Raw genomic sequence first — 15,214 nt, 5'->3', positions numbered from 1 at the left:
TGATCTATGCATGAATAATTACCTAAAATCAATCTTGCATGCACACATACAGACACAGTAACTGAAAGTTTAACATTAAAAACAAATAAAACAGCCCAGTCTCCTGACTCTGTCTCTATCTCTCCTGAGTACCCAGCCTCTCCCTTCTTTTTAATAGTGTGTTCTATACACTATACTTACTGCTTCCAGTTCCTGAACTCCTAGTCATTTCTAAAGCGCAACCTTGCTCCTGTCCATACACGTCTACCACAATTTCTGTTACTGAATGCAGTAAAAACCATGATATTTAGGGTCAGAGGACATTTTTTTTTTATTATTTTCCACTAGGCCTTTCCTGGTAGCTTTTGACAAGTTTTTTCCTCTCTATCTCTTGACCTTTGACTTCCAAATCCTGACTGTTGTTCTCTGCCTCCTTGAAGCTCATTTTTCTTTTTCTCCTGTTCTTAAATATCAAACTTTTCCCCTTCATCCAACTGTATTATCCGCCCTGCATACTCAAACCACCATGGCATGTATGCAAGTCCATAGTCTCAACTCCATGTATATGCTAGAGGCCACCTCTTGAAGGCATGGGGTTCCAGGTCCCTGTGCTGAAGTTCGACTGTGACTATCAAGAGATAGGCACTTAAAGCAGAAGTCACTAGCTTCTGCCCTCATTCTGGTTTTCTTCAAGGGCTCACTGCCTCCGAGAACAGAACTGACATTTCTCTAGCTACACAGATGTTCTTCTCTCTGACATTTCTCAACCTTTGGGTCTTGTCCTGTTCTTCATAAAAGTTGTCTCCGTTCCTTCCTTTTTTGCAGTCTCTGCCTTCTAACTTGTCACCCTGTTTCACATCTGTCTTCTCAGATCCCTCCTTCACATGGCAGACAGAGTTACAGTCCTTTATTTTTCCTTCAGCCACTTCTTCCCTTGTTCTTTCCCTGCCTCTCTTCCCACCTCTCTTTAGATCTTCATTTTGAATTGCAAGTAGAACTAAGAAGATTAGAGGGTAGGGAAAGAAACAGGTGGACAGTTCACGCATATTCCCTGGTGATGTTAGAGAGTTAGGAACTTTTTGTTAAAGAGGGAATTTAAAATCTATGAAATACTTAAAGAGTCAACGTCTCAGAGTTCAGGTGATGGAGGTGCGCCAGTAGGACAATACTGATTGTATCTCAGTAATAAATTATGAGAATTGCAAGTACCAAAAGAAATTTTTCCATGTTAGTAGAGTCATTAAAGGAACATTTTCAATTATGGTCATATCTTTAGTCATCATTTCATTATTTCACGGTGTTCAGTATTTTGGTTTCTTGCTCTCTTTGATGCTAAAATATATTTTCTATCCTTAATAGCAGCAAAGGGAGTTAAGAGGAACATGGAGAACTGTTTTTGAAACATCATAAGCCGCCAAATAGATGACAAATAGGGTAGTCATTGCTATCAAGCCCAATTCCTGTTGAAGGAGCTGCAGGCAGGCCCGCTTCCTGCCACCCAGCTCCTGGCCGCCTGGCTAGCTTATGCCCCAAAATAATGAAATACAAACTGTATTCATATAAACACTGCTTGGCCCATTTCTATTAATGTGTGTATCACCACGAGGTGCGCTTACCAGGAAGATTCTAGCCTATGTCCATCCTGGGTCCGAGCTTCATCACGTCTGCCCCAGAGAGGAGAGGAAATAGCATCTGTCTAAGGCGTCTTACCTCACCTCCTCTTCCTTCAAGCATTCTGTTCTGTTTACTCCACCCACCTAAGGGCTGGCCTATTAAATGGGCCAAGGCAGTTTCTTTATTAACCAATGACCTTCCTCCATCAAATTCCTATTTTTTTAAAAAAAAAAATGTGTTCTAGTTGCTTCCTCTTTGCATTTCTTGTCAGAATGCAAGCACAGCACATGCAGGGAAAAGGGAAAATGGAGCTTTCTCTTTCACTAGCATTTCCTTTAAGAGGATATAGTTTCTTCACATTTTAGATTTGGCTGAAGAATAACACTGAAACTTCAGCTCTGTAGAGAAACGTTGATCCGATAGTCATGTAAAGCTTTTAAAATATGACCCATATAACATATCAATACTAGACCACTTATTATTATAATCTGATTTCAAGGAAGAGAGTGCTTATATTTTAACAGTAATATTATAATTGCATTCCTTTGACTAGTATGTGATGTGTGATGAATGGAATTGGTATTAAAGATTTGAAATATTCAGTTGATGAGAACAATATAAACATGAATAATAATGAGGAAATTGGATAGTGAGACCTGTGTTGCATGATTTACATTTTATTCCTAAATGAAATCATTATAAGCAAAATGTTTTCAAATCTCAAAGAATATTTGGGAATTGTGAAGTTAGCACTCTAAAGATAGAAAAATAAAAAGACCTAACAGTTTTTTCTGTTACTTGTTCTGGTCTTCAGGTCTCCATTATGACAGTGCCAGCAGAAGAACCAGGAAGTTTTGCTGTTCGGGTCATTGAGTTATGCTCTTCAACGATGACATGCATGAAAGGCACATGTAAGCCCAGGACTATTTCTCTCTCTCTAAATTCTCCTGTTAATACTTTTTACTGATCTGTAAGACTGAAATGCATATTAGATAATATACTGTTTTGGTAATTTATACATTGTACAATGTATTATTTAATGTTGGTAAAGGTCTTTACAGAAAGTTCTGTCATCTGTAAGAAGTCACTATTTTTCCAATGTGGACACCTTTTATTACCTTGTCTAGATTGTTCTAGTTGGTACTTCTTACAATAGAATGAATAGAAGCAATGAATATGGATATACCTATCTCTTTAAAAATTTGCCTCTCCCCCTTTTATCATACTAGGAAATGAACATACAGCCTCATGTATTTCAGGTGATCTAGAACTAAGGCACAACTTCAGCCTTTAATTGTTCATTGTTGAATTTAACACAGACAATTTCTTTGCCTGTTTGCAGAAAATGAACATCAAGAGTGATAACAGCATGAAATAATAGGACCTGCCATTAATCCTAATAGTGATATTTTTTCGGTGCTAACGTTTACCCAGTGCCCTAGGTTGAAGTGGGTTTCCCTTCTCTGTTTCACTTCCTTTAGGTAGGTGCAAGTTCAAGTTTCTAGAAACATAGAAAAGCAGCACCACCGCCTAGGAAGCAAGTGTTCAATACACAGAACTTTGGCAAACACTTCACGTCCAAACTAAAACAATACATAATTCAGTTAACCCTCTGGGATATTTATTTCTAGATCACTGAGATGTAGAAACATTTTACATAATCATCACATTTGACTCTTTTTTCCTTTGTATTTTTTTCCTGTGTATTTCAAGAAATACAAAGAGGGAAAATGTGACATTTGTCTTTCTGTGTTACCTCACTCAATATAATCTTTCCTAGTTCCATCCATTTATATGCAAGTTCATGCTTTCATTTTTCTTTTATTTGAATAGTATTTCATAGTGTTTATGTACCACACTTTTATTCTCAGTTGAAGGACATTTAGGTTTTTTTGCATTTTCTAGAATAGAAACAGCAATGAACTTGGTTAAGCAAGTATCTCCAGCGTAGTATGTAGCATCCTGTAGACATATGTAAAGAAGTGTTATTGGTGGATCACGTGATTTTATTTATAGCCTTTTGGGGCATCTACATATTGATTTGCACAGCGGCTGCACTGCTTTCCCATCCCACCAGCAGTGAACAAGAGTTTCTTTTTCCTGCATCCCTTCTTCATATGTTTTCAGTTGCTCTCTTGATCTTTGCTATTCATACCATGGTGAGACAAAAATCTCAAAGCTGTTTTGATTTGCATCTTTCTAATTGCTATGGACAGTGAACATTTTCTGAGATATTTCTTAGTCATTTTTTTCTTCTTTTGAAAACACTGTCTAGGTGCAAAGCCCAACTCTGGGATTTGAGTTCTTTATATTCTGGATATTAATTGTCTGCCAGATAAAGAGTTGGCAAAGATTCTCTCCCAGTTTGTGAGCTCCAGAATGTTTATAAAGCATGTAATAGTATGTCTATGAATAACAAAGTATTGTTGTATATAGTAAATGTCAAATGCTGTTGATACGTTACAAATACATTGGATTATGGAGTCTATGTGTAACGAAACATTATACATTTTAATTTTAAAAAATCATATGTTTTTTCCCTTCCCTGGCTCCTTACAAATAAATCCCACATCCCTGTCCATCCAACTTCATATTCTTTCTCTCCTTTTATTTTTTTTTTTTTTTGGTTTTTTTTTTTTGTTTTTGTTTTTGTTTTTTGAGACAGGGTTTCTCTGTGGCTTTGGAGCCTGTCCTGGAACTAGCTCTGTAGACCAGGCTGGTCTCGAACTCACAGAGATCCTCCAGCCTCTGCCTCCCGAGTGCTGGGATTAAAGGCGTGCGCCACCATCGCCTGGCCTCTTTCTCTCCTTTTAACAACAACACAAAAAAACCCACAGTAAATCAAAAAAAATAATAATAATAAAAATGACTAATAAGACAAAAAAATCTCAAATAATATAAAAAGAAAAAGTCCGTTTTGTATTGACCAGCTACTCTTGGGCATAGTGCCTGCCCTTGAGTGAGGTTGCTAAACCCAGTTAGACTCTATTGGAGAAAACTTATTCCCCTTTCCTATAAGGTATTAGCTTCTTAGTTAGGGGTGGAACTTAGAATCCACTTCCCCTTCTTAGTGCTGGAATTTTTGTCTAGCTTGAATATATGCAGGTCTCTGTGTGCTCCCAAAGTCTATGTGAGTTCATATGTACATCATTCCTATTATATCTGAAAGACACTGTTTCCTACGAGTCATCCATCACTTCTGATGTCTACCCTGTCTTCTCTTCTACATAGATCCCTTAGCCTTACAGAGAAGGATTTGATGAAGACCTCCCATTTAGGACTGAGTGTTCCAAAGTCCCTCACTTTCTGTCCATTTTCTAGTTGTGGGTCTCTTTTTTTTTTTTTCTTGGTTTTTCGAGACAGGGTTTCTCTGTGGTTTTGGAGCCTGTCCTGGAACTAGCTCTTGTAGACCAGGCTGGTCTCGAACTCACAAAGATCCGCCTGCCTCTGCCTCCCAAGTGCTGGGATTAAAGGCGTGCGCCACCACCACCCGGCTTTAGTTGTGGGTCTCTTACTAACCATCTACTTCAATAAGAAGATTCTCAGATAAGGGTTGAAGTATATGCCGATATATGGGTATATCAGGATGCTACTATGAGTTATTTTATTGTTATGTTTCTTTCAGAGAATAATGGTAATAGATTTTCCCCCAGCACCATAACCAATTTAGTTTCAGATTCTTGGTCTCTTTTTAACAGTGTCTGGTATGGTTTCCATTTCATGAAGTGGATCTCAAATCCAATCAAAAAGTTGTTGCTCTTTCTCCTAACATTTGTGCCACTATAGCATTAGTACATCTTGTAGTCAGCTCTCTTTTGTAGAGCACAGGGTTTGTAGATGGGTGATTATTTTTCTCTTCTGGTATTCTACGGAGTACCTTCTAGCATGAAGAAACTAGACATCAACAAAATTCAATTCAAAAATTAGGTACAGATCTAAACAGGGAATTTTCAATGGAAGAATCATAAATGGTCAAGAAACACCTAAAGAAATTGTCAACATCCTTAGCTATCAGGGAAATGCAAATCAAAACAACTCTAAGATTCCATCTTACATATGTCGGAATGACTAAGATCAAAAACAAAATTGACGGCTCATGCTGGAGAGGATATGGAGCAATTGCTGTTGGGAGTGCAAACGTGTACAGCCATTTTGGAAATCAGTATGGTGGCTTCTCAGAAAATTGAGTCTGTCTACCTCAAGACCCAGCTATACTATTCCTGAGCATATACCCAAAGAATGTTCTACCATACCACATGGACACATGCTCAGCTATGTTCATAGCAGCTTTATTCATAATAAACAGAAGCTAGAAATAAACTAGATGTCCATCAACTGAAGAATGGATAAAGAAAATGTGGTACATTTACACAGTGGAGTATTACTCAGCTATTAAAAACAATAACATGATGGAGTTTGCAGGCAAATGGGTGGAACTAGAAAAGGTCATCCTGTATGAGGTAACCCAGATCCAGAAAGACAAACATCCACTCATAGGTGGATAGGTATTGGCCATAAACGATAACCATGTAGTCCACAGACCCAAAGAAGCCATAAACATGAATGGCTCAAGAGGGGACATATTAATCTCAGTGCAAAGGGGTATAGAGTAGACAATGGTTTAGATTTTTAATCTGTTATGTCTTGTCTCTTCACTAGAAGTTTCTGCTATCTAAAGTTTTATTTATTTAAAGTGTTTAGTTTATCTGTAGATGTGTGTGTGTGTGTGTGTGTGTGTGTGTGTAGTGCTAGGAATGCATATGCTAAACAGTTGATCTAACCTTGTAGACCTTGGGAAATTCTAAGTCTTCCTTAGAAATTATCTTAAATGATTTTGAAAGAAATCAAGTGGCAGGAGCCTCCAGGATTTGCGTGTAGGGAAGAAGCAACTAGTCACATAGACATTTTCAATAATGTATGAAAACATTTTAAACAAACTGGCCAAGATCTTTTTGATTCAGAAGCCCTTCCTTTCTTACTTGTTTCTACCTTGATAAAATTCTCTGGTCTTCGCTGTAACTTAATCATTTCATATCAATATAATAGCAGCAATGTGTACAAATACACTAGCTGGTTTTCCCTTGTTTCTAGCCTGAAAGAGGTACTCTTGAGTTCATTAATGATACTTTGCCTTATCACAGAGAAAAGGAAGCTCTTGATTATTTTTCAATCTGTTTTTCATTCATTATGCAGTATGTGTTATTTTATAAGTTAATAGTGAGACTTAAAGTTTGTTATAATACGTAGCAAAATTTAAGAAAGATACCATATTTGTTATTTCCTTACTTTGTGACTTAATTAGAATTTTGCTTCTGCCTTTCCTTATGCTTTAAGCCTCTTCACAGACTTTCAGGAGCCATTTTAACTCAGACATTGAAAGTTTTTAATAGCACATTTTCCTGTTGCTCCCTAATTTAAGAGTCATTGATGTCATATTTAGTTTCAAATTGTTCTGTTCTTCATCTGTCTTCTAAAATAGAATTGTCTGATAATATCACAGAAGACTTCCATGTCCTATTCCTGTTGCCTTCATTTTCATTTTGTCTTTTTCTATTTCAAGTCAGGAAAAAAAAAACAGGCAAATATGCCGTGTTTTTATTTTGTGTGTCCAAACCTGCTCCTACTTCATTTATTTTTCTCATTTGATGTTCCCTGATGATAAACATAATACTTTATTCAGAATGTTACACTAGCTTTTAAACTACTGCTCTGTCTCTTTTGAGGACTTTATTTTTTTTTCCTGAAGCTTTGAATAAAGCACATTGTGGACACAATAGAACATGTTCTTAAAATCTGCTTAATTGTCTCCTCACAGTCTTATTCAGAAACAATTTAATCCTTTCTCTCGTCAAGCAGAGAGAAATGGTAAACTACTATGTGGTATGGTAAGATCCCACATTTTGGATTCTCCTCTGGATTTCTCGTATTTGTTCTAATTATGATGAACTGCAAATGATAATTCAGGTTGCTTGTGTTGTATAGATATCAACAAGTAAAATAACATTCAAGAATAATTCTCCATCTGCAGATTTATGTGTATTTAGGCACTTAACTATAAATGGATTTTGAAGTGACTTGTTTTCCCTGTGCACAATTACTTAAGAGTAATAGAAAAATCCTAGCTGATCACATTTTATATATTTTATAATCACCTTGCCAAATATATGGAGCTGAACACATGTACTTGTCCTAAAATCAGACTGAAATGCTTCAATCCTAAGTGAAATTCATCATTCTTTCTATTGGAGGAATCACTTGACAAATGTTGGCAAGCACTGTAACTAATGCAGTTATACCTGAGTAAATCAAATGTAGTCCAAATATATTCCAGTGGGGCTGACTGTATCCATTCCTCAGAGGAAATGAAATGAAATTTATAGAAAGTAAATTATGTGAACTTTGGTGGTTTAAGGTGAGGTTGTTAAAGAAATACATTTTAAATATTTCAGATATTACCCAAGAGCAAATTAACTTTTTTTCTGAGATGTACTTTATAAATAATTATGATTTTATCATAAATAGAGGCAAAGAATTAAGGGTTGAAAGATACTGAGATGTTAAAAGTGTTTCACGTTAGCTTGTTCTTGTAGCATATGCTTTTTTTTTTAAATATTTATTTATTTATTATGTATACAATGTTCTGTCTGTGTGTATGTCTGCAGGCCAGAAGAGGGCACCAGACCTCATTCCAGATGGTTGTGAGCCACCATGTGGTTGCTGGGAATTGAACTCAGGACCCTTGGAAGAGCAGGCAACGCTCTTAACCACTGAGCCATCTCTCCAGCCCCCTTGTAGCATATGCTTGATAAAAACTTACACTTTTCAGAAAGAAGCTGAGAATTATTTACTAAAGGTATCTTTTTGTACTTTCATGGTAGTCTTTACTGTTTTAAAATTTTGTCAACTAATAATTATATATGTTAATAAAATGTGACATTATGATCTATATACATTGTCAAATATTACAGCTGAAATGATTGTCATGTCTATCACTCCCCTGATATGTTCCCCCTGTGGTAAGAATATTGAAAAATCTGTTGTTCAGGCAGTTAACTGTGGTGACCCTAATGTAACCTGATCACTACTAAACTTACCATTTTTGTACAACCAAAACTTCACACACTTTGATCATTGTCTTTTTTTCCTCTCTTCCTACCCTTGGTGATGAGTTTTCTAGTTTTTATAGTATTGACTTTTAAAAGTGTGTGTGTGTGTGTGTGTGTGTGTAATTGGGGAGAGAATATATGTATATATATATATACATATATATATACATATATATACATATATATACATATATATACATATATATACATATATATATACACAGACATATATGTTACTGACCATAATTTATTCTTGTTTTACATGTATTGGAATAGCATTGTATCCCTTAAGTGTATAATATTATTATGTATTAATTACTTAATTAATTAATTAAATAATATTATTATGTACTTGCAATGAAGATGGAGACCAGTGCTTCTCAAGATGCTCATATGCAAGCCATGCTGAAGGAGATGGAAATGCCAACTATCTTCTTATGATCATTGCACATTATACACATGTTTTATTGTGTTATTACACTATTCCATATAATACATAAAATTTAACTTTTATAGAACAAGCCTATAGAGACTTGTCGCCTAAGGAAACTAGAGATCTGGTCCTTCAAAATAAAAGTGTTTTCAATATCTTCTTAAATTAATTTTCAGTACATTAGAAGCAACTCCCATAGGATAAGGTTGACTACTGCTTAGAAATGTCATTTGTGGATACACACTATTCCAATCCTTCATTATTTATTCAACACACCCTACTATGCAGTGATCTCCTCGGGTAGAGCCAAAACTGTTTTACCGATCTTCACCTTTTTAACATATATCTCACATTTACTTGCTATGCTGTTATAATTTACAGATATCAGAATCATTCATTATTATTATCCATTGTAATTCAGCAGTGCCCTTGAAGGCTACTGAGGTGTTGAGGCCTATTTGCTCCTATGCTAAATGACCCTGTGTCATGCTTTTGTCACTTCTTGTGTCTACATTTTATATGTCTTCCTTTGTTCTCCTTGTCAGGCTGCTTTCCTGCGCCTGGCAGAATGTGCTCTCTGGCAGCACAAGGTACTGAAAGAAAAAGAAAACAAAACCAAAACCTAACATTTAGAAGTCAAAATTCTCTCAACACAGTCAGAAATAACTGTTCACCAAAATTGTTCTGTATCACTGATTTATCTCCCACGATACCTTATTAGCCAGACTTAATCTACCGACGGTCAGAAACCAAGATAAGTAAGCTTGCCTATAATACCTGTAATATTAGCATAAATAAGTCCTTAGTGACGGATTGGGTAGTAAGTTTTTTGTTTAAAATATTAGGAAAATAAAACAGGTACACTCCCAGTTTTTTGACTGTTGAGAAACACCCCTTTGGATAAAAGCAACATTACTGTACTTGCAATTAAGATGGAGACCAGTACTTCTTAAGGTGCTCATTTCTTCTAGTAATACAGTCCTTTTCTTGGCAACCCTGGATTAGGTAAATTATTATAGAATTTGTTACAGATTTAAAAGTCTTTACATCAACTCAAAGTCGTGTTCTCTTGGTTAATTTGGTTTTGTGCCACTGGGACTATTTAGAATTTGGCATTATTGTGTTTTGTAAAGCCAAACAAATCGTATTATTTCCTAAATGAAGGTTTTTTTCTAAAATTATTTATGAATGAGCAATCATCATCTCTGCAACCTTTCCATTTGACATTCAAGTTCATGTTTTTTTATAGTTATTCATATGCTGTGCAGTTAGAAATCTTTTCCTATACATAATAATCAGGCAGTAACAGCTGTTTTATTCTGGGATTTTATGTTACAGGAAGTTATTTATCTGTGAGATGACTATAGATTTGTGAATATCATATATAATAATGAATAATATAAAGTTTCATGAATGTTCTTGTTTATATATTTCTTTCTGGTTTTCAGCCCTACTAGGAAAAAGGTTACATACCATTAATGAAACAAGTTTAGATAATTTTAAACAATTTTCAGTATCTTCTTCCGTTTTGTTGCTTGAAAATGTGATATTTCCAATTGTCCTTATTAGTATTGTTACAAAGCACAGATTTTATTTTCTAAGTATGCTGAAATTTTTTCCTCTTGATCTCAGGTTAACAATCTGGAGCGGTGTTTTTTAAGCTTAAATTTTTCCGTGAAAGTGGAAGTTGAGTCAAGTTTTATTTATTTATTTATTTATTAAAGATTTCTGCCTCCTCCCTGCCACTGCCTCCCATTTCCCTCCCCCTCCCACAAACAAGTCCCCTTCCCTCATCAGCCCGAAGAGCAATCAGGGTTCCTTGCCCTGTGGGAAGTCCAAGGACCACCCACCTCCATCCAGGTCTAGTAAGGTGAGCATCCAAACTGCCTAGGCCCCCACAAAGCCAGTACGTGCAATAGGATCAAAACCAAATCAGGAGCAGAAGGAGAGAGAGCACGAGCAAGGAACTCAGGACCGCGAGGGGTGCACCCACACACTGAGACAATGGGGATTTTCTATCGGGAACTCACCACGGCCAGCTGGCCTGGGTCTGAAAAAGCATGGGATAAAACCGGACTCGCTGAACATAGCAGACAATGAGGACTACTGAGAACTCAAGAACAATGACACTGAGTCAAGTTTTTCAAAGTTGGTTTATGAAACCAAATTGTGTGACATGTGCCAAACTCATTTCCCCATTTGGCAGTATAAAGAAAACGTTTTTTCTGACCCTTTCACTTTTATGGGCACATCCAGGCATTCTTATTTGTGCTATTTTGCATAAATTACAGTTGACTTTTATAAATCTATATGAAGGATAAGTTATGAGCCACATCAACCCCTATACATATACATTACATTTTTTTTTTGGTGATACAACAAAACATACTTTGTTGACTAGCTTGTATTTCAAAATTCCTTTAAAACCTTTGGAACAGATTTGTGTTTTTGTATTCAGTGAATAATTTTAGTGTGTCTGACTTCAGAACATTGAGGAACAGACTTCTTACCTTTTTTAACAGCCATTTGCTTATTCTTATTTTATATTCAGATTTTAATGCTGTAAATTTTTGGTTTGCACTTTTATTATCACTAAAATTTTATAGTTTAGAGAATTGGCTTTATAAGACTTTAGCAGTGATAGTACAGATGACCTAATACCACACTTTCTGCTTAATCATGAGGACACCAAGGCCTGAGAGAAAAACTGCATTAGCATTACAGATAGAGAAAGCAGAAGAAACATGAAAAAACAGGACTGTATTATCGTGCTGTACTGTCTCACCCAGCTACCAGATATTAAACTTGTCATTTTTGTATGTCCTCCTGTATGTATTTCAATGTATTTCTGAGTGGAAATCTTCTGTCTTTCTAATCAGTATCTTGTGAGAGATATTAGTGTTCCAAAGCAAGTTTTCTAAACAGTTATTTCTGACTTTGTGCTGAGAGAATTTAGACTTCTAAATGCTAGGTTTCTTTTTTTCCTTTCTATTTTCAATGATAATGACTGTGATTAGTAACTGGTTTTGCAAGGGTTATCATTACAGACTGGTAATTAAATATTACTTTTATATATGATTTCTTAATGCCAATATAAGTCTTTTGATATCATAGGAATGGTAATCAACAATATATTGAGTTATCTTTTTAGCCCAGTAAGCCTTTAAGCAGTTGCTCAATAAAGTGAAGAGAATGTAGTTTGTAAATTTTACAGTTAGGATTTGCATTTTATTTTAATCAGTTATCCAGCACAGTATGTACTCACTCATAAGTGAATGTTAGATGTAAAGCAAAGGATAACCAGGCTACAATCCACAGCCACAGAGAAGCTAGGTAACAAAGAAGACCCTAAGAGTGGACAAGCACAGATTACCCTAGGGAGGGGAAATATATGAATTCCCCTGGGTAAACTGAAGGTTAGCGGGAGGAGAGGAGAGGGGAAGAGGGATAAGAACACGAGAGAACAGGATGGTAGAGTTGGAGGATGGACAGAGAGGGAGAGCAATTAAAGAGGTAATTTAATAGAGGGAGCCATTATGGGGTAGGGAGAAACCAGGGGCTAGGGAAACATGGAGGAATCCACAAGGATGACTCCAGCTAAGATTCCTAACAATAGCAGAGCGGAGAAGGTGCTTGAATGGGCCTTCCCTGTAATCAGATTGGTGACTAACTCCTAGTTATCATTATAGAACCTATATCCAGTAACTGATGGAAGCAGATGCAGAGATTCACAGCCAAGCATGGGCCCATCTCTTAGAGTCCAGTTGAAGAGAGGGAGGAAGGATTATACTAGCAAGCAGGGGTCAAGATCATGATAGGGAAACCCATAGAGACAGCTGATCTGAGCTAGTAGGAGCTCATGGACTCTGGACTGGGGAGCCTGCATGGGACTGAACTAGGCCCTCTGAATGTGGTGGACAATTGTGTGTGTGGCTTGGTCTTTTGGGGGACCCTGGCATTGGAACCGGGATTTATCCCTGGTGCATTAGCTGGGTGTTTGAAAACCATTTCCTATGGTGAGTTACCGTGCTCAACCTTGACATGGGGAGTAGGGTGAGAGGCTTGGTCCTGCCTTAACTTGATAGTGCAGGCTTTGTTGATTGGCCATGGGAGGACTTACCTTTTCTGAGGAGTGCATGGGAGGTAGAGGGGAGGCAAGGGAGGGGGAAATGTGGTTAGTATGTAAAATGAATTTTAAAAAGAAAAAGAAATTCTCATAATGCCTGTGGGAAATGTTGCAACTAGTGTTGCATATTTCAAAATAAAAGTTGTCGGTAGATGCTAATTAAATATAATACTTTTAGGAAATTATTTTCTCTGCCTGATCTAATTTATAGACTTGTTCACATTTATTGAGTGAGATAATTCCATAAAGAAAAAATAAACTTTTGGAATGAAAGTACATGTCTTATAGCGAATAAGAGAAATATGACAATATGCTGTACAGGTTGGCTTTGAATTTGTATTATACTTTTAAGGCAATCACATATTTTTGATCATGTATCTTTTGAACACAGCTGTGTTGACAACCACAGTTTTTCCTAAGAAAGCTCAAATAAATGCATATACTATTATTTCTAACATTACAAACAAGTATTTGTAGTAGCAAAACTATAATATCCCTTGTAAATATATTCAATGGAATCTAGTAATCATATATTATAATAGGAAATCCTGTAGAATAGAACTTTGTTTTGACATAAACTCTCAGGTGTATATATATATATATATATATATATATATATATATATATATATATATGTATGTGTGTGTGTGTGTGTACGTGTATGTGTGTGTGTATTTATATGCATATAAATGTACTATGTATGTACAAAATATGGGGATTCAAACCCAACATTTCACTTGTCACGCAAAGAACAAAATTGATAATTGCATGATGTTGTAAACATATTTTTCTTTTTTTCTTTTCTCTTTTTTTTTGAATTACTTTTTCTTTTTTTATTTATTAAAAAGTTTAAAAGTTCCACCTCCTCCCATTTCCCTCCCCTTCCCCCCCCATCCCTCTCCAGTCCAAAGAGCAGTCAGGGTTCCCTGCCCTGTGGGAATCCAAGGTACTCCCCCCTCCATCCAGGTCTAGGAAGATGAGCATCCAAAAAGACTAGGCTCCCACAAAGCCAGTACATGCAGTAGGATCAAAACCCAGTGCCATTGTCCTTGGCTTCTCAGTCATCCCTCATTGACCGCCATGTTCAGAGAGTCCAGTTTGATCACATGTTCCATCAGTCCCAGTCCAGCTGTCCTTGATGAGCTCCCAATAGATCAGCCCCACTGTCTCAGTGGGTGGGCACACCCCTCGCGGTCCTAATTTCCCTGCTCATGTTCTCCCTCCTTCTGCTCCTCATTTGGACCATGGATGCTCAGTCCAGTGCTGCAGTGTGGGTCTCTGTCTCTATCTCCATCCACCGCCAGATGAAGGTTTTATGGTGATATGCAAGATATTCATCAATATTGCTATAGGAAGCCGGGCGATGGTGGCGCACGCCTTTAATCCCAGCACTCGGGAGGCAGAGGCAGGCGGATCTCTGTGAGTTCGAGCCCAGCCTGGTCTACAGAGCTAGTTCCAGGACAGGCTCCAAAGCCACAGAGAAACCCTGTCTCGAAAAAAAAAAATATTGCTATAGGAAAGGGCCAGTTCATGCTCCCTCTCCTCAGCTGTCCAAGAAACTGGCTGGGGACATCTCCTTGGACCCCTGGGAACCCCTCTAGAGTCAAGTCTTTTGCCAACCCTAAAATGGCTCCCTTAATTAAGATATATACTTCGCGGCAAACATATCCACCATTCCTCCATCCCAATCATCCCATTCCCCCAAGCTCTCCCCTTCTCACTTTTCTCTCCCCATCTCCCCTTACCCTCACCTCACCCCCGAGCTCCCAATATTTGCCTGGCAATCTTATCTACTTCCATTATCCAGGACGATAACTATATGTTTTTCTTCAGGTTCACCTTCTTATTTAGCTTCTCTAGGATTACGAATTATAGGCTCAATGTCCTTTATTTATGGCTAGAATCCAGTTATAAGTGAGTACATACCATATTCATCTTTTTGGTTCTGGGTTACCT

At 37.0% G+C, this 15,214-nt stretch overlaps 1 protein-coding gene across 2 annotated transcripts in view; it reads left to right on the top strand.

Annotated features, from left to right (window-relative positions):
* Positions 1-2,410: 2,410 nt before the first annotated feature.
* Positions 2,411-15,214, top strand: part of LOC121443457 (rab proteins geranylgeranyltransferase component A 1-like) — a 33,801-nt gene continuing 20,997 nt past the window's right edge. Inside the window, exon 1 of one of the 2 annotated variants that reach the window (XM_041645208.1) lies at positions 2,411-2,504. In XM_041645208.1, coding sequence (XP_041501142.1) covers positions 2,417-2,504 — 88 coding nt within the window. In that variant the 5' untranslated portion in view covers positions 2,411-2,416. Of the gene's footprint in view, positions 2,505-8,354; positions 8,447-15,214 lie in introns of those variants that run through there. The other variant, XM_041645209.1, reaches the window with a different exon arrangement.

This window comes from Microtus oregoni, unplaced genomic scaffold (genome assembly GCF_018167655.1).
Source record: "Microtus oregoni isolate MIOR12 unplaced genomic scaffold, Mior012 000107F_001, whole genome shotgun sequence".
Lineage (NCBI taxonomy): Eukaryota > Metazoa > Chordata > Mammalia > Rodentia > Cricetidae > Microtus > Microtus oregoni.
This window is presented reverse-complemented; position numbering and strand designations above follow the sequence as displayed.